At 45.8% G+C, this 25,706-nt stretch overlaps 1 protein-coding gene across 2 annotated transcripts in view; it reads right to left on the reverse strand.

The window, feature by feature from the left end:
• The window catches only part of Anxa13 (annexin A13), a 53,124-nt gene that overhangs the window by 3,920 nt on the left and 23,498 nt on the right, over positions 1-25,706 (reverse strand). For both annotated transcript variants that reach the window (XM_015486438.2, XM_015486439.2), the window contains 7 exons: positions 15,618-15,712; positions 12,390-12,560; positions 9,149-9,182; positions 8,965-9,044; positions 7,469-7,537; positions 6,967-7,068; positions 2,972-3,047 (listed from right to left, as the gene is read on the reverse strand). In XM_015486438.2, coding sequence (XP_015341924.1) covers positions 2,972-3,047; positions 6,967-7,068; positions 7,469-7,537; positions 8,965-9,044; positions 9,149-9,182; positions 12,390-12,560; positions 15,618-15,712 — 627 coding nt within the window. The remainder of the gene's footprint in view (positions 1-2,971; positions 3,048-6,966; positions 7,069-7,468; positions 7,538-8,964; positions 9,045-9,148; positions 9,183-12,389; positions 12,561-15,617; positions 15,713-25,706) is intronic.

Genomic DNA, 25,706 nt, shown 5'->3' on the forward strand with positions numbered 1-25,706 from the left:
AAAAGAGCACATCCTGCTTCCTGAAGGCCCTCTGGGGGAGGGCGTCATCCTCAGGTTTGTCCTGTGGGGTGCATGGGTCTCACCTGCAGAAATTACTGTTCCTATCTCAGGGAAATCTCTGGTGCTGGAGCAGGACTCTGAGGGCAACACAGGCTGGCCAGCAACCTTGTGTAATAAAAATCCGTAATCTCGAAGGTTGACCCCTCAGGTCTGTGGGCTGCTTTCCTGTGCTCAACCACCTTTAGAAGCCTTGCCTCTGAACCTTCTCCAGGCTCCCCATGACTTTCTCAGCCAGTGACCTGGATGTAGGCTTGGTAAGATGATTGGTCGCCTTCCCAGGGTGCTGCTTGGTGTTCTTTCTGACCTCCCCTTGCCTGCCAGCTTTGCTCCATCCACAGATGAATGGAGTGTGGTTTCTAAGCATCAGCTGGGCGACAGGGTGCCTCTCTATTCCTGGGCTAAATCACCATTTTCCTTCCTCCTCCAGCTCATATACATCTGTCATGACTAATGCTTAAGAGCAATAAGCTATTTACTCTTGGGGTTGTTAACATTTCTCTAGATTAATTTTTTGATGTTAGTATGAATAATAAGTTCCGCATACATGTGGACCATGCAAGCTTAATATGGCCTGGAATGGGGCTCTTGTTTTCCAGGTAAGTATCTGTGTGGCTGATGCTTCTGAGCAAGGGAGGGGGAGCAGGATTACGGAAGGAGAGCCTAGGGGGGCGGGTGTATGTCGGGGGGAGTGTCAGTCTCCTTTTATAGGCCACATGTCAGCCTCCAGAGTTTTAGTGGAAAAGAAAAGCCCAACCCAGATGTCTGGTCTCTTTACCCCAAGAACAGTCCAAAAGCCCCTGGGTGGTTGTTGATGGAAACCTGTATGCTGCTTTGAAGAGCAGCGTATTTGAGACTCACTGTGGTCCCCAGGCAATTGGAGCTATTGACAAACTTTTCCTCTCTAGGCAGCATGAATGGATCTGAACCATCATGGGCTCAGAGTCAGCGTGCTCTGAACCTACTCAGGGTCTTCTTCCTTCACATTCCTTCTTCCCAGTAGATTGGCAAGAAGACTTTCACCATCTTTAGTGCAGATAATCTGTGTCTGGGGAGTAGCTTATGCTGTTAGCAGCAGGAGGAATCTTTCAGCGGGATAGCGAGGGAAGCATGGGGTCAAGTTGCTCAGGTGAGTGGAAGGATGGACAGCCAACTCTTCATGCTGTGCTGTACCTCACTCAAAGAGCAGGGGACACAAGATGAGCTGTGGGGAGCTTATAAGTGTGGCTTCTTGGGCTCCATTCCATTCCAGGTTTCTCCACGGGAAACCTGAAAGGGGCTCAGGAAACTGTTGTAACAGGAGATTCTGAGGCAGGTGATCCTTGGGCCCCATGGTCATGGTGGGAGTCATTTGGGTAGAGCCCCTCTTTTTACATTGTAGCTATAAGCTGGTGTTTCTAGGAGTTAGGTGGGGGCAGGGTGAGGAATGTCTAGAAACTAGAGTTGTGGAGTCATGTTCTATTATTTGTGTGGTTCATTCTCAAGGTCTTTTCTAATTATTTTTGCTTTTCTACTGAATATCTCAACTCCTGCAGTTCCTGGCTCCCAATTCCCAGGGATTAACTTTTCCCTCCTCTGTACTCTCCTTGTTCTGATTGTTAATTGTTCATTTCTTTACTATAGCCCAATCTGTTGACTTGTGTGTATCCACTATGGATATTAAACTCCATAAGAGCAAGAACTGGGTCTTATTTGCCTTTGATCCCTGTACCTAGCACAACCCCTGTACTCAGGTTGGTGCTGAGTAGATGTTAAAACATTGACTGGTTGCAGGACCACCCTCTGACAGCACTCTGCTATTTTTCTGGCCTTAGAGCCTCTGAAATAGAGGCTCCATCTGCAAAGGCTTCCATCTGCTTAGGAGACTCTTCCTTAAAGCCCTAAGGACAGTCGTCCACACTAGGGCTCCTGTGTGTCCATGTGGTCATGAATAATACTAGAAACATTTAGGCCTCTGCACATCACAGTAGAGGTCCTGCTAATTGAATGCAAAATGAGCATGGATGGGGGAAAAAAATCCCCAATTGTTGACATTGTTTAAAAAAAAAAATCTCAAGTAAAGTTTGGCAACTGGAGCACATTTTTGAGCTTCCAGGACTGCTTGTTTGGTTCTTCGTCTTCTGGGGATGTGTCTCTCCATTCTTCATGCCATTTGGGTTGGTGCCCTGGACTCCTCGCCACAGCAGTGTGGACAATGGACAATGCCTTCATTCCAGTGCTTGCAGAAAGAAAAAGGGAGCCTGCCAGACACGGCCCTGTGCCCATCTCTCTGCTATTTCCTGTCTTTGGGCAACACCTGGAGAGAAGGTCCTGGGGTTTGCTTGGCATAGCCAAGATCTAGTCTCCCTCCCCTCCCTTTTAAACAGAACTCATTCTTTGAATGTTGAAGGGCATCAAATGGAAAGGAAACCCTCCAGCCATGGGGCATGTGTAAAAACTTGTCTTGATACTAAACTAGGTATTCTTGAGTATGTGTCATTTGAGCCCCATACTGCCACCTGAGACTAGATCATGATCCAGGGCTGCTGACAAATGCTCTTTAGGACTCCCTACCCTGGTAGGACTGCAGTGGACATTCTGGTGCACAATGAGATGTCTTCTTCAGGGCTGAGGCATGCATTCCAGGGGTTGCTTATTGACTGCTCACATCTGGTGCCCTCTGCAGAAATTGCTGACTTCCCCAAGGTTGCAAAGGTCCCATTACAGTTTGACATGGTGTGCAGAAACCTGGCCCCCTTGTTCCACTGTGACCATCCCCATTTCAGAGCTCCCTGCGGGACAGACACAGCATCACCTAAGCCAGATGCTGCTTAGGTATGTCATTCCTGAAATCCTCCTGCATGCAGAACTCAGTCTCCCAGGCCAGCTTCAGAAAGCCTCACTTAGGACAGGGACCCTCCTAACTTTACTTTACCCAGGGTTAAGTAGGCCTTCTGCAAGTCTCCTGATGTTTCTTCTTTAATGGATTCTTCTATGTCTTTGCCGATGAGCTGGAGAGACAAGCAAAGTCTGGCTGTTATTCTAGAATTTGCTTTTGGCCCTGGAGTTCTTGGGTCTTTTCTCTAAATGATGTGCTAAACTCTCCCAGATTTAGTGCCTCAGCTGTAGGGAGCTCCTGTCCTGGCTCTTGCTCTTCAGGGTGGGGGTGGCTGCCCCTTATTTGAGAGGAGCTCTTACTGCTAAGGAGTTAGTTCAGAGGGGACCCATACTGGACCCACACTGCAACACTCTACAGTACTTTAACTTCCAATGTATTTCTCATCTTTTCCAGTTCCCAGGAGACTGGTATAATAGTCTGACCTGCATCTCCCTTGTCTCCTTGTCTTGGAACTGGGAGTCAGTCACTTATAGCTTGGGTGGAATAAGTGGAGGCCGTGAAGTTCATGATGGGGACATGATCTAATGTTCCTGACAGAGCGGGGTTGACCACATCAGAATGCCACTTTCCTTCGCTCTGGGGTGACTGCAGATGATCTTATATTCACCACTGGTCTGCATGTCACTCTGCACAGCATTGCACATTAGGTTTCTTTCCAAATATTTACAGAAGCTAAAGTTAGAGTAAATTGTGACTCTCCTTAACACAAATACAGCCAGGGCCAAGCTCAGGGCAGGCAAATAGAAAGGAGAGCTCTTTGCAGGATTTGAGCACTTTGCCTTTTTCTTAGAAATGATCTTTTCAGGATATGGCACAATTGATCCTATAAATACTTGGGACCTTTGAGTACATACTAGTGGAGCTGATGGTTTGTATTATAGAAACAAGGGTAAACAAAATATTCTTTGAGATGCAAGCACAATATATGTGAGAGGACGGGGGTCTGGATCCCCAGCCATGTCTGCAAAGCCACAGGCCTCAATGTGTCCAGAGTAAAAAGGGCAGGGCCTTTCAATCCTGTCCCTACCCCCAACTTTCTGGGGTTTGGTCTGGAAGTTGGTAGGAAGGGATGCCTATCACTTTCCCAGAAACAGAGTTCTTGTTTTGCAGACTGAGATTGAATTTCAAGACAACCTTTTGTTCACACAGATCTGTATTTACTTAAAAAAAAAAAAAATCCTCACATTAAACCACTTTCTGTTTCTACTGTTAATCCCAGACCAGGGGAGTGATTTTCAATATTCCACAGACTCTCAGCCCACAAAACAGATAAAGGCAGATGAACAGCTGGTCTGGGAAGGTGGAGGTGGGCTCCCCACACTAGTCCTGGACATTGATGCCATGTTCCGGAACCTCAGTGCTCTTCCTTGCACAACTCCTGGGGACTCTATTCACATGCTGCAATGAGATGCTACTTCCTCCTTTTCTCTGCTGGATCCAGCCCTCCTGGAGGCTGCAGGAGCATCTCCCTGGGCTCTCTGGAACAGAGTCTGGAATAATGGACTGGCCCAGCTACTGAGACTCCTGTGTCCACTTTTCACTTTAGTTATCTCAATACCTAATTCCTAGGGAACTCTTTGGACAGAACCAGGTTTTCTGATCTCAGAATAAAAACACTTTACAAGGGTGGATTCCAAACCAGTCTCAGAGACTAGTTAAACAGGTAGCAGTGCCTGTAGGGAGACACATCTCTCTTTTAAAATGGATGCCTCCAAATTAACAGTATGCTGACCACAGAGCCCCCTGCATTCTGGCTTTGATGACAGAGGGCCATTCTGGCTCTTGATGGCTTAGGAATGTAAAGAGAAGGGCCAAGAGGTGAGGCTCAGGATGGAGAGGTGTGGGGCTGGGCTGTGCATGTGTGTAACCTATTTATTCTGAGCCCTGTTGTGGAACTAACTTTGACTTTGTGATGGTATGTTTCATGTTTGGTAAAACTTGGGACTGGAATAATCTTGCAGGATGTACCAGTTTGGAGAGGTTCTGTTTCTTGGGTTGGATTGCTGATCATGTCAGAAGTTAAGACTCAGGCTTAGAGGGCAAGTAAAGGACAAAACCCTGAGTTTTTGGGCCAAAAATTAAAATTCAACTGTACGCCATGACAATCTAATACATAATACATTCCAGTGATCTCATACAAGTGTCTTGGTGCTCTTGGCCAGATACCATCAAAAACGTATTGAACCTAGGTTCTAAGAACAGGGTAAATTCTAAAAAATAAGCAATGAAGATCAAGATGAATGAGATTTGAACAAGGCTTTTAGAATATACAGGTAGCATTTTAGAGCTGGTTTTATGTCAAGAATCAGCAACTCTGTAGGGTGCTTTATTTCCTTTGGAGATTTGCTCTGATTTTTGGTCCTGTTGGTTCAAATGGGGAGAGTGCTAACAATTGCTAATGTTTATCGAGCACGCGTGTACAGCAAGCAAGGTACTGTCTAATGTTTACTTCCGTGAATTCATTTAATCCTTACTAATCCTATGCAGTGGGTACCATTAACCCCACTTCATAGTTGAGAAGAGTTAGGCACAGACCTTTAAGAATTTGCCCCAGACTCTGTTGCTAGTGGCCTGGGGCCAACTCCTCAAGCTTCATCATGCCTCAGAATCACCTTTGGGTCTTGTTAAGTCCTGCAGTTGGTTAGACCGGAACCCCAGAGAATCTGGTTCAGTGAGTCCAGGGTGGAGACTGAATTCTCAGGTGATACTGATGCTGCTCTTTTGGAATCAACTTTGAGATATTGACCTAGAGTGCGTCCTTTCAGGTTGTCACTAGTTCATACAGTTGCACGTGTGAGTGCACGCACACACACACAACACACACACTCACTCCCATGTGGGAATTTCTCTGGTGATCACCAATGACAGCCATTCTTGGAAACTCCATCAGTGGCCTCTATCACGTGGAAGAGGACCATGGTCACCGAGAGGTCCTCCAACTCAGAGGCCAGAGGCCTGCAGGCACTGAGAGCAGGGGCTGCTCGATTGGCTGCCTTTGATTATGACTCTGGGCACAATTTGAAAGCAGGGGCCCCTCAAGGCTTCCATGCAGTAATGATAAAATTCCGAAGCCTCGTTGTCTTTTCATCTACTGGCAGCTCCCAGGAAAAGCTATTTCGAGTGAGGAGCAGCCAGCTCCAGCCGAGGTAGGCGCTTGGGCCGGGGAGGCTTGGAGCTCTCATCCACTTTCTGCTACTGACTTGTTGTGTGGTCCTGATAAGTTACAGATGGCTCCTCACTGGGTGGACTTGCCCTGTCCAACAGTTACAGGCCACAACAGCTGTTCAGCCTACATTATAGTTATGACATTGTCATGAAATTGAAACGAGACACAAGGCATAGAAGTGCTTTGAACAGGTAAAAGCACTCTACAAAAATAAAATAGGAGGAAAAAAAGTTTTTTTTTGCCAATTCAAGATCGCTTTTAAGGGAAGGGCTTAGAACTAAGTACTCTGAAATAGCTAACTCACTTCGTTGGCTTAAATTAATCGTGAGATTAGAAACACAATTTATCTATGTCTTTTCATGAGGGATCTCATGTCTGTCTGGAGAGTTGTAGGTACACTGTGAACACAGCTGTAAATTGGAATAATACCACCAATAATAGAGCTTCCCACCTGTCAGATATTGTTCTGAGCCTTTGTCTTCTTTAACTATTACAAATAGCTCTATGAGGGTTGGGTGGTGATGCTCATGGTCCCTGTTTTACAGAAGAGGGTGGAAGATGTTTGGTCACTTGCCAGTAGTAGAACCAGAATTTGCACCTGAACCCTGGACTCTTAAGTTTTGCTCCTAAACATAACACTCTGCATGTCCCTGGTATCCCAGGGTATCTCAGACTTAGCACCCCATTTTGGGGCTGTCCTGTGCAGGATGAGGGGAAGCATCCTGGACCTTACCCCACCCCTCACCACTGAAAACTACTATTGTTTGTGATTTTCTAGCTCTGTATCCCAGGTCCTGGCTTCCTTTGGAAATAATTCAGGAGAGTTTCTGAGAGAGCCCTCTCCCCTCAGTACTTCATTACTTACAATCTGATAGGCTTGAAAGGTGGCTTGTAACTGCTTATAGTTCCTATTGGCCAGGACTTCATTGAAGGCAAGCTCATCAGTACCCCAGCGGCCTTCCCCTGCCTCGAAGCAAACAATTTGAAAAGGACTTTGTGAAAAGACCGCATATTCAGTGCTGTGATGAGATCTTACTTACAGGCAATTTTAAAATACAAGCTGAATAGAAGTCAAATGGATTGACTAAGCACTTTGAGCATCTAACCCACAAACATGCATTATATATTTATATTATTTATACCTTTCCTGGTTCCCAAATGGATCCAGGTTAGCCCCAGAGTATAAGAACAGGAACAACTCCCTATATATGATCTGAATTGATGTAAGCATATATTTATTTCTTAAAGGTCACACTCATTTCCCAAGTAACTCCCATGTGCATGAAATAAGAAAACGTTTGTGGAAAACAATGCTCATAATTTAAAAACAAAAGAAGTTGCAGAGACTGGCACATGAGTACACTTACATCATACAGATCTTTGGCATCCCGACCAGCCAGATCCTTGTCCACTTCATCTCCTTCATCACGATTTGCCTAGAAAAATCGATACGTTGTTGTTAACTCGAGTTCCTGCTGGACCACCGTCTTGGGATGTGAGGGTGATTTCGGAGTGGCCTGAAGCACCCTTCAGCCTGGCAAAGCGTCAAGGCCTGCTCTTTGCTGCCATCTTTTGGGCATGACTGATAAACAGTGTCACTTCTGTGCAAATGCTTGCTTGTAGAAATCAGCGTCAGTCAGGAACCCCACTGACCTCAGAGCAGGCTGACAGCAGTGACCTCAGTGACCCACAGCCTGATGGAATCCCTTTCTCTGAGTGTGCAACAGTGGAAACAGAGATGTGGCTCTGTGGTTATGTGATGGTAGATGGTCTGGGGGATTTTTGTAGATGTCATTTGGGTCCATGATTAGTTGAATGGATCAAAAAGGAGGTCATTCTGGGTGGGCCTAGCCCAACCAGGACCCTCTTAAAAGTGAGAGATGGGAGTAGTCAGAGAGATGAGCTTCTGCTGGCCGGGAAGAAACCCCACAGCTCTACTGTAAACTATTCCTGGGGGCCATGTGGCAGGGAGCCACAGATGGCCTCTGGTTGCCAACGGCAGTCTCTGGTTGACAGCGGGGAAGGGAACAGAACACCAGGAATTCTCCCTGAGCTTCAGGTGAAATGGCAGCCCTGGCCCAAACCTGGGTTTCAGCCTGGTGAGACCCTGAGCAAAGGACATGGCTAACCCATCCCTGGACTCCTGGCCTGTGGCCAGGGTGAGAAGTAGATCTCAGTTGTTTTGAGCTGCTTAGTTTGTGGTGATTCGTTATGCAGCAGGAGAAAACTTACACAACCCTCCTGCGGCCATTGATGCCTAATTTTTTGGTTCTGTTCTGTCAGTCTATCCACAGTGGGATAAATGAAATGGAGGAAATGTATGAAGTTCAAGTAGATGGCTGTGAATGAGATGCAGGTGCTACCCACCTGGAGACCCTGGAGTGGGAGGGCTATGTTTCAGCAGGGCCACTTCTGAAAGCCCTGCTGCCCTGGTGGAGTTCCTTACAGCAGTTCCTACAGGCCTAGACTCTGGGCACATCCTAGAAGTAGGTGCAGATGTGTGTTGTGGAAAGGGCCTGGCTTGGGTCAGATGGTCTTGCTCCTGGGCTGGGTCTTACTGGTTGTGAATCAGGCAGGTTCCCCATCTCAGGAGGCCTGACTTTCCTCACTGGTCAAGGGAAGTGGTTATATTTAATGAGCTAATCCAGTCACCCAAAGGCTTTGCAAACTGCATGAGACTGGGCAGGTTGTTATAAGAGGAGAAATCCCAGGTGGATAACTTCCTGGTCCCTGGGCTGATGGAGCAAGGGTGGACAACTTTTAATAAAAGAAGGAAATGTTTATCTAGTTTACCTTTCTTGTCATGGTACCATGTGGCCAAGAATTATTTCCTCAGATGGTAAAATAGGTGAGAACAGTTTACCTGCAGCAGGGACACCAGAATCTTCTTTAGGTTGCCACTTACGTCACCTTTGACATCTGATTCAAGGCTCCTGTCAAATACTTTTGAAGAAGCAAAAGGGAGAGGAGAAAGCAGACAATTCAGTTCCTAGAAGTGTTTTCAAAGGGACAGACCTTATCCAAAGCCAGAATGAAAAGTCACTTACGCCTTTGGTAAGCCTCTTTGATGGCACCGATTTCCTGGAAGAAAATTAAAACAAATCAGTGTCCAAGTGGAGTCAATCAGCAAAAGGCAGGTGTCCACAGACCAGGCAGGTGACTGTTTCCAGACACAGGTGTCTTCCTGACGTCTTAAGATAGTCATCCTTGTGGGACTTGCCTGAGGTGTGAAGGGACCCTCTCCATGCAGACATTTCAAACACACCAGTAACACATGCATATATTCTCCTTAGATACAGAACCAACCTAGGTGTCCATCAATAAGCAAATGAATAAAAAATAAGTTGTATTTACCCAATCGAATACTATGTAGCCATAAAAAGAATGAATTTCTTATTGTTGAAGAAAAGAAACAAAATTAACTAAAACAAATTTTTAAGCTCAAACTTGCACAAACAAAAATTTGGTAGATGTGTTTTTTTCATATTTGTGCATTTTATGTCTTTCTGTGTCAGTTATAATAATTTGATTTATATAAAATGCTACTGAAAGAAGAAAAAAAAAGAATGAATTTCTATCATTTGTGACAACATGCTCGAGCCTGGAGGACATTATGTTAAGGAAACTACTCAAGCACAGAGAGACAAATACTTCATGATGTCACTTGTTTGCAGAATTTAAAAAAGTTATCTTGTGAAAGTTGAGAGTGGAATGGCAGCTACCAGAGGCTGAAGATGAGGGGAGAAGAAGGAGAGGGAGAAATTGATGGACAGTTACTAAGTTATAATGAGATGGGACTAAGAAGTTCTCCTGTGCTATTGAATAGCAGGATGACTGCCGCTAACAATAATATATTGTATACTTCAAAAGAGCCAGAAGAGAGGATTTTGAATGTTTGACTACAAAGAAATAATGTTTGAGGTGATGAATATGTTAGTTATTCAACTGTGATCATTACACATTGTATATATGTGTCAAAACACTATACTGTATTCCATAAGTGTGTACAATGATTTCATGTCAAATAAAAATGAAAAGGTAAAAATATCACAGCTCAGCCTTTCTCCACCTCCTGGCCAATCTCACAGTCTCACACCCACCCACATAGCCAGCGTTAGAAGTTCAGTATGGGCCAGGAGCAGTGGCACATCCCTGTAATCCCAGCAGCTCAGGAGACTGAGACAGGAGGCTCGTGAGTTCAAAGCCAACCTCAGCAATGGCAAAGTGCTAAGCAACTCAGTGAGACCCTGTCTCTAAATAAAATATAAAAATGGGTGGGGATGTGGCTCAGTGGTTGAGTGCCCCTGGGGTCAGTCCTGGGTGTGTGTGTGTGTGTGTGTGTGTGTGTGTGTATGTACATATATATATGTATGTGTGTGTGTGCATGTGTGTGTGTGTGTGTGTGTATATATATAAAATTCACTGTGAATCTTCCCAAACATTTTCCTTTGCATTTGCATAGAGTTAGGGTGCTGCTGAAAACATAGGAATTTTTGAGTATGAGTGTTTAGAGGTGGAATGCGGTCCTTATCATTCTGTGACCCACTTCTTGACTACTTAGTGACTAGGAGGATCAAGCTCTGCTCATAAGTAGACAGTCACCTCGTTTTTTAAAGGGCACAAAGTGTTCCATCCTACTGCAGGCCACAGGTTAGCCAGTCACTCACTGATGGCTGTTTAGGTTATTTCTAGTTTTTTTGCTGCGTCAAATAAGGGGACACCTGATGCCATCAGGAGTGCAGTCCCGGGGTGCAGACTGAGAGGGATGGTTTATATTGAATGTCTCTGCCGTGGCTGCCTCAGGAGCTGCCTCCGTTTACACTGGCCCCAGCAGTGGACCATACAGGCTGCCCCAGTCATCCCCTCAGCCAGAGGGCAGTGATGAGCGGCAGCAGGTGGGGGCAGCAGGTGAGGAGCTGGCTGCTGGGCTCTGATGGTGGGAGGGAGGGCCGACCAGGAGATGGGGGCTGCTGACCACGAGTGGGGTACAGCTCCCCCCGCCCCCTTCCAGCCCACCACTAGGATCTGCCTCAACCTGGCGCCTGCTCTCTCTCTCCTTTTCTTCTCTTTATCATCAGACCTATTTGATTAAGAGAAAGGCTTTGCTTATTGCTTGGACCTTAAAGAAACCAGGCCAAGGTGAGAAAAAGAATAAGAAAATTAACCTTTTTCACAAAGGCAGGAGCTGATTGCCCCTGACATTGGGCACCTCACGGCTGGGACCTTAGGGCTTCTGGGAAGGGCAGCATGAAAGGGGAAAGTGGTGTGACCATGGATCCGTGGGCATCACCAGGGCTGGGTGCTAACTCACCTCTGAGGCATTATCTGAACCTGAAATGGAGGAAAGGAGTGCAGGGGTGTGGAGAAGAGGGGTTCACAGTCATAGCATGGGTCAGGCGGTACTCTGGGGGGAGAGGCTGAGCCTGCGCCCTGGGCTGGACGGAGTGGCAGGTGGCTAGCACTGCAGGCTTCAGAGAACGTCCAGCATCAGAGTGCTACTCCTCATCTTGCTGTCTGCCCCAACCACTGATGCTGTCTCTTACTGGGAGGTCTCAGAATGTGGGGATTTTCTGGTATTGTTTTTGCTGGGTTTTCCCCACTCCCCTCTGATGGGTGGTTATGGAAGAAGACAGGGTCACCTATTGATGACTTGTGGACTCTCTTTACTCTTGATGAATTCCTTGGCCCTCCTGGATTCTGGAACCAAAGACAAATGGGCTTCTGCAAGGGTTTTTTTTTTTTTTTTTTTTTTTTGCACCTGAAATGATGGCATGAGCCCAAGGGATCGTCTATCTATTGATTGAAGGTCATAGAATCCTCCAGGGAGGTGCTAGCAGCCGCTGGGGGTGCTCACTGGGATCCCTGACTCCACCAACCTTTCTGTCTGGTTATATAGTCTTATTCATGCTTTATATGGATTACAGTCACGGACAAGGTGGTGACACAAATGTGCTTGGGTTACCTATTGCATTGTTCATGCCTGAGGGCCCACATCGTCAGGCTGGGAAAGGTAAAGTAGAATCACGCCTCCCGTGCACAGTTAGAGAAACAAAACCTAGACTGACGCAGATCTGGAAGGATCTATTCTGTCAAGCAGGGGTAGCAACACCAAGACTGACCTATGGAAGACAGCACGAGACATCCTTCCTACAGGGGCCAAGTGGACACTTCTCTGCATAGACTCTTGCTGCCCATGGAAAGAAGGCCAGGAAGTGGCTTCCCTCCATGGGGTTGCAGCCATTTCTGGCAGGTGTGCAGATTTTTGTTCAAGAGTAATGTGGGACTGACCTTATTGGTGCTTGTGCACAGGATCTCGATGAGCACAGCCTCGTCTGTGCCCAGACCCTTCATAGCCTTCTGCAGTTGTCGGGCGGCATATTCACTGGGCCTTTCCAGAAGAGCCAAGGCTGTCTTCTCAAAGTTTCCACTCAGCTCACCCTTGAGCACCTCTTCCAGGTCCTAAAGGAAACACAGAGGCCTGTTGGGGAGTGGCTGGGGGGAAAGGGACAGGTGTCTCACTGCACTATTGCATGTGCTCAGGCCTGGCAGGAAACCTGCCTTGGCCACATACAGAGTGACCTGGCAAAAACGACCCACTCTTGAGAACAGTGGTCACCATGGCCATCCATCCAGTCTCCCAGCAAGGCTAGCAGAGAGGCAAAGAGGAAATTTCCCACTTAGGGCTGGAGACCCCAAAGACGAATCATTGAAACAGCAATGTTAGCAGAATATTCTAGGGTTCCGAGACCTTTCTCAATAGATCCTCAAGACAACCCTGAAAAAACTAAGTATTGGCACTGTCCTCATTCATTAGACTTCAGAAGATGAAGGGTTTGCTGCCAAACATTCAGCTAAAAAGGACTGAATGCAGGTCTGTTTTCTCTAGAGGAATCTGATAATTTACCATCCAAATTGGGTCAGTTTTGAGAGGAAAGGGGACTATTATTAATAATTGTGATGGACAGCAGGAATAAACAGGGACTCTCTTGTTAGGACCAGATGTACAGTTACTTCAGTTATCTTGTTAAATCCTGAGAGGGAGGTGTGTGAGAAAGAACTCAGACAGGCAGATGTCAAGGAAATTCTCCCTGGCATCCTGTTTTCGGTGGGCATAGTCTTAAACTTTTCTTAGAGCACACTCTTATCACAGTGAGGAAACTACCTTTTCCTACCTGTTCATCTCTGATAACGGGGTTTAATAAGGACAAGGTCCAGAGGCGGTAGTCAGTCTATCCAGTTGTCAATGCCCCAACTTATATGAAGGACCTGCTGTGGAGCCACAGCCCCGGATGGGTCAGATTGGAGGCCCATAGATCAGTGGGCATCTCAGGGACCCAAGTAACAGCAGGGGCCTGGGATGGCTACTCAGCAACAAGTCTGATGGCTAAGGACACAGTCACAGTAGCATTGTGACCTTGGAAAACTTAATTTCATCCACAGGCAATTTTCTTCTCTAGAAGATGGGAAGAATAACCAGATTATATTATAGAGTCGATGGGAAAATTAAATGAGAGGATCCATGTAAATAATGAGCACAGTGCCTGGCATATTTGATAATGCTCAAAAAAATACTTATTATTATTCATTATGTTTATTATATAAGAATATCATTGTTAGCCTACGTTGAAAGGGATTTCCTGAAAGGAGGCAAATCAACTTATTTATCAAATGAACCTCTGAGTTCTGGGCCAGGGAGAAAAATCCATACTTTTGTGCAAGGCCTTAGGATCTACCATCTTAAGAAGACTGTAATATGACACTCCTGTCCCCGCTGCTACCTCTCCCTTTAACACTGCATCCTGTGAAGGCAGGCTTCTGCTCAGGACTCTGTGGTGTGCATCCACCTGGAAACTGGAAATCCTTTTCCAGGTCAGAATGGCATTGTTTAGAACTGCAGCAAAGAGAAATCCCGGCTGACCACTCTCGGAAGGCACAAGCCTGGAAATAAATCCTTGAGGGTTTATATTCTGTTGGGCAGAGAAGCAGACTTGGGATTCCTCAATTCCTGTCCTGCTAACTAGCTGTGTGATCCTGGGATGGTTATTCTCTTTGGAGCTTAGCTGAGATGGGGACTCTGATTTCATCATCTCAAATACCCTCCATCTCTGGGAATCTCTTCCTTGGTCTTATCTCTGAAATACAGCTGAGAAGTAGAAAGGAAGCAAGGGATTGGCAAACAGGGGTCACGTTTCTTGCTGGAACATGCCCTCTTTAGTTTTAGCAGAGACCCCAGGACCTTGTTTGCTCCTATGTCAGAATGAAGGTTAAGGAGCCTTGTGTCTGACTTCGCATATTGGTGGGGTGCAAGCAGACATAGAATGTGGGGGCTGCTAGGGTTTGACATGTGGACCAGGATTAAAATTCCACTTCATTCAATTCAATCAAATGCAGTTGAACTGGAGACTCACTTATTTTCACAAAACGAATGGCATCGACAAGCCTGCTGATGAAAAGAAGCAGGAAAACTGCAAGCACAGCCACCTGGGCTGTTCAGAATAGGAGGAAATGGCTCTGCTCCTGGCCCTGGATCCTCCAGGTATGGACGCTGGCCCTGAAATCAGGGACTTAGATCTGAGTCCTGCTGCCTCCCCACCTCCCCATGTCACGAGTTTATGTAAGTCCTTGAAACATGTGAGCTTTACCTTTCCTATCTGTGAACTGGGAGCAATCCTACCTATCCTAGCTTCCCTTTGTTGATAGTGCCAGTGTTATCTTCTTTGATAAACCAGCAATCTGAGAAGGGAGATAAGTGAGGAGAACAAGGCCTAAAGAGATTGTTACCTGCCCAATGTCAAATAAAGAGGAAAACCCATCTTTCTCTCTATCTGTTTACATGTCTGGTTTTTGAAATGGTAGAGGTTTTATAAATATGGATGAGACTACAGCATAATGATGGATATTCACTTTGCATAATGATAATTATAGCGACATTACAAAAAGGTTAAATTGTGTTCATTATATATTAATAAAGAAACAAGAAAGCCTAATGCATATTTTAAGATTCCTGTCCATAAGTGCATCGTCAACAACAAAAAGAATAAAAAAATGAAATAAATAAAAAGAAAAACAAAAGTCTTGATCAAAATGAAGACTTTGGGGTTTGTTTTAGTTTTCTGTAACAATAATTTATGAAGACCGTATCGTTCTTGAAGAGAGTTGAACATATGAAAAACTTCTGCATAAAAACCCACCTGGGGAAACTGATTTTCAAATCCTTAGCTCATCTATAAGTTATTATGTGGAATTAGACCAAATTGAGTGGAAAAAAATGACGAAGGGCTTAATAGAAAAATGAAGTCAATTTAAAAAATAATAATGAGTTAGAGTATTGATTGTATAGGCTATTAAGTTAGCACAGCAATTTCAGGTTTTCTGAAGTCAATTACAAGTTTTAAATGGTTATTTCAGTTTTTCTCCTGGGATAACTCAATAAAGCTTTGAAGACATTCTCCACGGCCAGGGGAGTGGGGAGGCAGTAGGGATAGTCAAGGCCACCCAGGTGCACCCCGCAATTACCTTGCCATACTTCGCCTTGTACTTCTGCTTTATTTGCTGCCTCTGGTTCGAGGTCCTGCTTGCTAAGATTTCAATGATGGGGGCTTCATTTGTTCCTAAGGTGCAGAAGAGAGAAGTGAAACCGGAGTGAGCGAGACACCAGATGGAGGATCAAGTCAGTCAGGTTGGGAAATCCACAACCCACGATTTCAGGTGATCAGAGGCTACGGTGGAACTGAGTGGCCCCCGATAGCCTTAATGTTCTGTGCTGAAAGCGTGTTCTTGGCACTCACTCAGACAAGACATTGGAGCCCTCTCTACAGGAAGCACAGCGAAAACATTCTAGTGGAAAGAGGAACATGTACAGCCCAATCCCTCATTTCAGTCCTAGAGAAGCGAAAGCATGTCCACGCACAACTTGTGCATGATTATTTCTTTTTTAAAAAATTGTTCTTTTTAGTTACACAAGACAGTAGAATATATTTTGACATTATGAATAGGCGGAGTATAACTTCTTTCCCATTCTGTGGTTGTACATGATATAGAGTTACACTGGTCGACTATTTGTATGTGAACATAGGAAAGCCATGTCTGATTCATTCTACTGCCTTTCCTGTTCCCATCCTCTCCCTTCCCTTTATTCCCCTTTGCCTAATTCAGTGAACTTCTATTCTCCACCCCTCCATGAATTTTCATTGCTGCATTATTCCTAATGGCCAAAAGGTAGAAACACCCAAAACTCATTCCATCAATGGACAAATGGATAAACAAAATATAGTATATCTATATAGTAGAATATTTGGCCAAAAATGTTTATTTGCTGATAAATATGGAAGAAACTTAAAAACATTATGCTAAGTAAAAGAAGTCAGTTGCAGAAAATCATGTATTATATGATTACCTTCATATGAAATTCTAGAATAGGGAAACCCATAGACACAGAAAGTAGATTAGTGGCTGGGGGTGTGTGGGATGGGAAGAGGCACAAAGGTTCAGGATTTTAGTGAGGTGATGAAAATGTTCTAAAATCAATGGTTGCAATGTTTGGCGTATCTATAAATATATTTAAACCATTGAATTGCATACTTTAAATGGGTGGATTATATGGTATGTGAATTACATTTCAATAAAACTATTTTTAAGACTCAAGAAAGAAGTTGTGACCCATTTCTAGTCCACTGGGTACTTACTACTGACATAGGCCTAAGATCTAGGCCCAAATTGCCACAGTATCAATCCCATCCACAAAACTGTTAATCTCAGAAGTCTAAACTGGGACTGTAAGGGTAGTTGTGCCTATAAGCCTGTAAGCGCCCATAACACCTTTGAACTTTGTTCTTTTTATAAAGCTGTTTTTTTTTCCCCAATGCTCAAAGTAATGAATGCTCATTTCAGCAATTTGATCAAAACTCAAAGCTGTCATGATTAATAAGGGACAGGAAGATGTCTTAAACAAGGAAACGCAATTAGGAAGATGCCCCAGGCATGGCCAGTGTGGGAGTGAGAAAGACCAGGTAGCCATCAAGCTCTAGATTAGATTTCCTCAGCTCGAATTCTAATCGTGGCTCTACCCTTTACCAACTGCCTGGCACTTGACCAGTTATAAGCCTCAGTTTCTCCACCTATATAATGGGCAATACTAGAAAAGGCTGTGTGAGAATGAACTGAGAATCCAAGGAGGGGTCTGTGGTGGAGCTGGGCGTGCACCCTGGGGACCCCAACCTCAGGGAACGTAAATGTCCAAATGCCTTGGCGCTGCCTCATTCCACGTGGGACTTGTGCAGGCCACCCAGCATGAGCAGCCCACCTTGGTGATGGAGTACCCTGGGATCCCACGTAGCACTCAGCAATCATGAGCACTGGAAGGAAATCTGAGGACCATATAATCTAAACTGTTCGTGACAGATGAGGAAACTGAGGCGTGGCTCAGGGCCTCTTCTCAGGTCCTGTGCTGCCTTTCTTTGCCTGAAGCACCTTCCTTGATGACTGTCCTCCTCTCCTCTCATTTGTTTCTTCCTTCTCTCTCTCTACCTCGCTCTCCCGTCCTCCTTTGGCCCTTCTTTCACTGGTCATCTAACGTCAATTTCCAGTTCTCCTTTCTAGCTATTGTTACTCCTCCCACAGATGACTCCTTCCCTTTGTTGATGACCCTCTGAGTTCAGGTCTTATTTCCAGTATCCCATGGCCATCTTCCCACAGATCTCTAAGGGGCTTCAACTTCCAGGGGAGCTAAAGCTGAACACATTTTGCCGATTCTCAGTTTAACCCACTCTCCACTCTCCTATTTCATTTCAGTGCAATTGAAGTAGAAAATCCAAAGTTATATCGGGGTGCCCATTTTTTTATCTCCCTTGCTTTCCAAAGTCACCAAGTCCCATCCATCTCACCTATGATAGAACACTTGCATCTGTTGCAACCTCTCCTTCATTCCCACTGCCACTGCCTAGTGGATCCTGATTGTTTCAGTCTTTCTGATGCCAGGCTCCACACTCCACCCTGGACCATATATATTTGTGCTTATTTCACTTCATAATTTAAATGCCTTTCGTGATTCCTCGTGACTTCTGGAATCAAATCAGAATCCCTTAATGGAGCATCAGGACTTCCTGTAATCTGGTCTCAGACTACTCTTTCAAACCCATCCCTGCTCTCATGGACAGAGAACTCACTTACCTTATCTCAACCACATTTGCTGGGGGATCAAGTGCTTTAAACCTTGAAGAACTAAGTTCCAGCTTCCGCTGTTCCTCCATAGCCCAAGGCTTACATAGCAGTAGTTCCTTGCAGTGATTATAGGATTGCATGAATGAGACATTCTGAGCCTTGTGGCTGGGCCACAGGGAGTGCTCATTAAATGCAGCGTGTACTATCACAGTGCCAATTATGGCCATCTTGCTTGGGCCACAATTGGTTGCTTGGGGGAACTGGATCTGTCTGGCACACCAGAACTATTTTCCAAGCGTATCACTGAAGGTATAAAAAGTGATTTGGGGCCATTTTTATTTTAATAGTTTCACGTTTATTTTAATGTAAACCTAATGTCTAAAAAAAAAAGCAAGCTAAAATGAATTGATTAAAAGAAAAATGCTTTCTGAATAAACAAGTGATTTGAATTAAGTTATACTTAAAAAAAGATTTTACTAAAGCTAATAATGTTGATACCTATGTAGGATTAAATAAAGTAGCAGCAAGCAGCATACATGTATATGTGGGTAATATATCATTCTCATTTAAGGCTAACAGTGCTTTAAATATAGTAAAAGACTTAGAAACTATTTGTTGATCAAAATAATATGGAGTTTTTTTTATTGTATTTTAGCCCTGGATTAATAAATGTGTTCTCATGCCATAAAAAATAAATAAATAAATAAATAAAAGAAAAATGCTAAGTTAATAGTACTCAGACAGACAAAAATCATGGAAGTGCAAATGGTGGAGGTCTAGATTGGATTGTTGCCTGGATTGTTGATTCTTTGGTGACAGAGGTTATGTCTTACGGTTGAACCCCTCCTTCACATGGTGGGTTTCAGCTGTACTTAGTATTTTTCCAAATAAATCTGTTGAATTGCCTTGCACTGATTTGACTTAATTAAAGAAAGGCAAGTGTTCATCCCAGTCCACTACTTTTTTTTTTTTTTTTTTTTTTTTTTTTGCTATCAGGGGATTGAACCCAGGGGCACTTGACCAATGAGCCACTTCCCAAGCCCCTTTTCATATTTTTATTTAGAGACAGGGTCTTACAAAGTTGCTTAGGGCCTTGCTAAATTGCTGGGACTGGCTTTGAACTCGCGATCTTCCTGCTGGGATTAAAGGTATGTGCCACCATGCCCAGCTCCACTGTCTCTTTTGAGGACATCTTGGTACCCTATGTGGTACCAAGACAGGTTCTGTATCCTCTTCTCTGGTCGTGTTGCATAGCACCTGACCTGCTGTGGGCTGGGGGAAAGCTCCATATACATGAGACTGGGCAGCACCATTGGTCTCATGGGGTCTGGGGATATATCCAATGTTTTGCCCGCTTGTTTGAATGATGTTTAAAGAGGATTTCAGCAGCTAGTCCGTAGGTGGAGGAAACAACGAAGGTCTGTTTGATTGGAGGGAGAAGTTAAGGGAGGGGCTCCTGGCTCCTGGTCAGGTCTTGTGCATCACAGGGGAGGAAGAAGAGTAACTGAAGTTCTTGATTCTTGTACAAGTAGTATTTAGCTCCCATGATATCCCACCTTGGAGAGGTCTAGCTGTTGCTCCAGATTTTTCTACATGGAGGACCTCAGGGTTATATTCTGGGGGGAGGAAGTGAGCAGGGAGGTGAGGGGACTTGTTTGAACCTGAATTTTCATGGGACAAATACTATTTTTCCTTGGTTTGAATGCTCATGCAGAAGCAGCTTGTTAGAGGCAGTGGAGTCCAGGGATGGGCTAAAGCCATTGCCCTTGCCCCGTTCCCAAATATCATTTGATCTGACACTCCTTCAATCAGAGCTGTGTGCAAGCAGATGGCTGGTTCCATGGTAGGACTCCAGGTTTCAGGGAGGAGTACTCATCTGTCTCCAAATCCTTCTCTACTGTTCCTGCCACAGGCCCCAAGATCCCTGCTATTAGAATCACTTACGCTAAGATAGTCTCTCAATGGGGCCTGTTGGACCTGATACATGAACTTGAGCAGGGAATAGCTCATAGAGATCAACTTCCCTAGCAGGCCACAGGGATGAGAAGCAACTGGTGTGGAGGGAGAAGGATGACCTTTGGAGTCAGATTGGACTTCCAGCTCTGCCTCACACAAGCCAAAGGGTGCTGGACTCTAGGGTTGTAATGTCCCAGACTGTAGAGCAGATATGGCTATCTGCTACCTTGGAAATGGGGTGAGTTGGAGTTGAGATGTGCTAGGAAAGCAAAATACAGACTGGATTTCAATGACTTCATATACAAAAAGAGGGTTAAGTATCTCACTAATAATTTTTATGTTGACTGCCTGTTGTTATCATTTCAAAATGATAATATTTTGGGTCAAATAAAATGGTTAAAATTAATTTCATCTGTTTCTTTTTAAAAATGTGGCTTCTAGAAAATTTGAATTTGCATTTTTGGCTCACATTATTTCTCTGCCGGACAGCGCTGCCTAGTAGAGCCTAGTCTACCTGCCCCTAGTGGATGGAGATTGTAACACTGATCCCATAGAGGCTTTGAGAGGATGGGGGACAGGATGGGGGACAGTAAAGCTCTGTTCTGATGTTAGTCCTTTGTCCATCCTGGGCCCTGCAGCAGTGTGTATATTTCTACAGGAAGGTCTACTACACTGGCAGAACCTCCCATCCAATGCTCCCTGTATCCTGGCTGTTGAGGAGGCACCTGCAAGGGTTGAGTTATGTCCCCGCAAAAGTGCCATATTGATGTCCTAACCCTCAGTACCGCCGAATGGGGCCTTATTTACAATAGGGTCTTTACAAGGCAATCGGCCCAAATGAAGTCATTAGGGTGAGCCTAATCCAATATGACTAGTGTCTCTATTCAAAGGAGAAATCTGGACAGAGGGACTTAATACACACAGGGAGGATGACAGGAAGACACACAGGGAGGATGCCCCTGGGGGATGAGGAAAGGAGAGGTGAATTTAAGAACCACAGAAACCAGAGGCTACCTGGAACCAAGGGAAGTGAGGGACATCCACCCCTATTGCCTTCAGGGTGCGTGGTCCTGCCGACCCCTTGATTTTGAACTTTTGGTTTCCATAACTGTGCGATGATAAATTTCTGTTGTTTTAAGCCATCTGGTTTGTGGTACTTAGTTATGGCAGCTCTCAGAAACAAATATGACAAATATCCTCACCAATGCCTCAAGGTTTCAAGAGAAGAACCCTAAAACCTTTGTCATAGCCCCAAGTCTGGAAACTCTGCTGCAGTTGCTGTCAAGTAGTCTGATGCTCATGGTCTGCTGTCACGGAGGGTGTGTGTGTGGGAATTTTTGAATGGAGGGTTGGGAAATTGAACAGTGGGCATTATCACACTCTGGGACTGAGCCTGGGAAGGCCATATTGGTGGATGGTCTGATATATTCTGATTGACAGGTTGGTAGCAGGAAAAAATCTGAGCCATAGGTGTGGGCAAGGGATGGAGAGGTCCTGGCTGAAAAGGGGGATGAGAGAAAGAGGAGTCTGGCAGAACCACAAGATGTTTTCACTCGCCTCACCTTTGGCACCAGCCCTCAAAAATCATCTTTGGAAAGGCTCAGCAGGACTTAGGTCTGGCCTGGAAGTTAGAGAGGCCACCAGCTTTTTGTTCTTGGACCATTCACTTCATCTCAAGGACTATTTCCACCTCTATAATTCTGGGAAGATTTAGCTATTTGATTCCAATGGGAGAAATAGAAAATCCTAGGATGAGTTCACTTGCAAAAGTTAATTCACTCGCAGGAGTTTGTTGCTTGCCTCATTCTGGTTGGATCCAACACTGTTACTTACATTGTTCTTCTTCATTTCCTCCCGGAGCTCCACCTACGTAATGTGGATCTAGTCACTTAGTCTGTGATGTTACGATTAATTTTTAAATTTCCGAGTACCAGAAGATCTCACCTCGAAAAGGATTTCTTTTTCTTGTAAACATCCCAGATTTCTTTTTCTCATAAATGTCACTGAAAGCTCGCCCTTTGGGTCCAGTGACATCTCCTTCCATTTGGGCTGCTTCTTCCTGTCCATGTCAAGGGCCTCACACCTCAGGCCTGGACTGTGGCAGTGCCATCCCTAGAAGGGCCTTCCTGCTTCCACGAGGTCATTTGCTATATTGCGCTGGCAGGAATCTGGGGCTCATCCTGGGCTCCCTCTTTTCCTTCACCTCACATCCAGTTAGTCGCTCCAAAGCCTCTCTCCTCTGAGTCCTTGGGACCTCTCAGACCCACAGCTCCTCTCCATCACCACCTCCACCACTGCCCAGAAATGCCAACATGGCTCACAGGATGCATCCCTTCTCCCTCTCCCCTTTGCCCCCAGGAGGGCCTTTCTGAAGTGCAGATGGACCTGTCACTCCTCTGCTTCCGGCTGTTCAAAGTAGGCCCCTTTAGTGCGGAAGGAAGCCTCGATGCTCCAGTGGAGTCTGTGAGGCCCTTGGGAGTAGCTCCTAAGGAGAGCCTCAGCTGGGAGCCTCACAAAGTCTTGCCCTCCTACCTGCTCTTCCCCAGCCCCCTGATCATCCGTGCTAGTAGATTTGCAGTGCCCAGAGCAATTCTTTCTTTCTCCCATGGGGTCTTTGCTGGCTCGCTGGCCCACCTGTATCTTCGACCTTGGACCTTCACTCCCACTCCTCCTTTAGGACTCAACAGGCTTTTCTGGATGGCTGTGTCCCTCATGCTACGCACATCTCTGCCATGGCACAGCAAGTTCCCGGGGAAGGGGCGTTTTATGCGTGGCTACACACACACACACACACACACACACACACACAAAAGGCTCTCAACATTGACCTTGCTGAATGGATGTGTGCATACAGGAGTGGAGGAATGGATAACTGCAGAGCATCGTGATGAAACCCCATCTCCGAGCCGGTGGGAGTTGCGTGATACTCACTGGGCTGTGCAGAGCAAGGACCAAGAGAAAATCCTCCCTCCTCAGAGGCCACGTGTGGCCCACAGCTGCATAATTGGGAAAACAGTTAATATTTTAAAAAGCAAGGTCCTCTAGACTTTCCTCCTGGAATGCTTTTCAACAAGAGGGAGCCTGGAGTGTGGCAGGCATGGAGCGGCTCTGCTCCAGCCTGCAGGTGGGGGAGGTGGGACCATGACACTGGCTTTCCCTCAAGTCCTAAAGTCCCAGGCTCAGGTTGATCCAGGGAGCTTTTTTTTTTGCAACCAAGAAGCGATTTGCTGAAAGGTGACCTCATTCTACATTTCACAATACCTGTGTCACATAAGCAATTCGTGCTGCCCAACGGTTTCCTGTAAACATTTACACTGATTTGAGGCACCAGGGCTAGTCCCCAGTGGTTCTGGGAAAGACTTTTTAAAAACTGAGAAAATAAGGACCCTCAGTCCTACCGAGCATTGGACATGCAGGGGTAATGACACAGTGGAGGTCAGAGCCGGGTGATAATCAGCCTCAGGAAGCGCCCGAGGTTCTCTGTGGTTTGCTTTCCCAGCATTTTTCTGGGAAGATACAGAGTGAGGTTTTTGTTTCGACAAGACGGAGGGTATGGGGTTTGAAGGCCTCTGGGGACTGTGTGCCAGATAAATAGTCTGAGCCAGTGGCAGAGCTCAGCTTTCCCACTGTCCAAATGCCAGTCCCAGCCTGCCCTCCTGAGCCCAGGAGGCTGCAGCCCCATTTCTGGTGCCCAAGAGCTAGTCTCTCTCCTCAACCACTGGGCTTCCAGATTTCTTCCTGGAAGTGGTGGTGCAGGGAAGACAGATAAAGCAACAAACGGGGCAGAATCCTGCCTGCTTCAGCAGGTCATGGCCTTTCGCTTGTCCCCTGTATTTAGTTTCCCGAGGTGGTTACATCATTCACCACAAATCTGGTGACTTCAAACAACCTAATTCCAGGTACAGTGGTGCATGCATGCCTATAATTCAAGAGACTTGGGAGGCTGAGCCAGGAGGATTGCAAGTACAAGGCCAGCCTCGGAAATTTATCAAGACCCAGTCTGAAAATGAAAAGGACTGGGCTTGTAGCTCAGTGGTAGAGTGGCCCTGGCTGCAATCTCAGTACAAAACCCAAACCAAACCAAAACAACAAAAGATCACCACACGAACAAACAGAAAAGCCCTATGTACTCCCATTCTGGAGGCTGGAAGTCTAAACAGCGTCAGACTTTGGAGGAACTGAGGCGGAATCTGTCCCTGGCCTCTTCTGGTAGCTGTCAGTCTCTGGTTGTTCTCTGGTTTGTAGTCACGTCACTCCATCTGCCTCCATCTTCACATGACCTTCCCTGTGCATCTTCTATCTTTCTTAAGGACACTTGTCATGGGATGATCTCTCTTAGGATCCTTAATTACATCTGCCAAGGCCCCTTTTCCAAATATGGACACCTTCACCCATCCAGGGTGGATATATCTTCCAGAACCCCAATCAACCCAGTGCTCCCTCCAGATGGAGGACAGGGTGGGCCTACTTGTGCTCAGACTGGTCTGACTGGATCTGAGCATGTGATTCAGAAGGAGGCGACTAGCATGGCCATGAGGGTCAGTGGGTGGTGGCGCACTGTGCTGTTACTTACCTTCTGGCCACCTCCACCCCAGGAGGCATTTGCTATGATATTTTTTGGATGATAAAGCTGAGGTCACAGGGCACCAGTAAGTGACAGAGTGGGAGCTGAAGTTCACGCCTGGCATTTGGAAAGTGCTGGGCAGAGAGTGTCTCAGTTCTAGGCCTGGTTCTGCTCCTATGTGGCTGATCGGTGTTGCTTGACTCCTGTGTGTCTCAGGAGGACCTGGCCTTAAACCCAGAGCCAGGGCATCACCTGGAAGCCTCCTGGAAATGAAAATGGGAGCTCTGCCTCCTCCCACACTCCACCAAGACCCCAGATGACTCGAATGCCCCTGAGAACTCGAAAGCTGTGTCCTCGATCACCTCTGGCCGTGTTGACCTCTAGGAGCCTGTCGGTTCACACGCTTCATCGTCAGGAGAGCCCTCTTGGGCTGACCCAACAAGAGCAGGACTTGGAAGAATCTGGTGAGAAGTGCAGTCCCTAGGGGCTGGGGCAGGGGCAGCAGAGGACCATAACCCTGGGACAGAAGTAATGGTGGCGCTGTGAAGGTGGGGATTGCTTGGGGGTTATCTCTGACCTTAACCACACACACAAAACTTCAGGGAAGCAGAGATGCCAAAAAATGAAATCTGTAAATTCTGTGTCAATTGGAGAAATAAAATCTAATTTTATGGCATTCTAAATTATTATTTTGACTCACATAGGTGGGTAAGGGGTGAGGAGTGCATGTAATCTTGGTGGTACTTGGGACCTCTGTCCAGTAGCATAGCCACTGGTCACCTGTGGCTATTGAGCACTGGGAATGCGGCTTGTCTGAGTCTAAACCTTCTGTAAGCATAAAGTGCATGCTGGATTCTGGAGAATTAATATTAAAAAAAAAGCAGCATGTAGAATACCTTGTTAACACTTTTTAGGTTGATTCACCT

Source organism: Marmota marmota, unplaced genomic scaffold (assembly GCF_001458135.2).
Source record: "Marmota marmota marmota unplaced genomic scaffold, marMar, whole genome shotgun sequence".
Classification (NCBI taxonomy): Eukaryota; Metazoa; Chordata; class Mammalia; order Rodentia; family Sciuridae; genus Marmota; species Marmota marmota.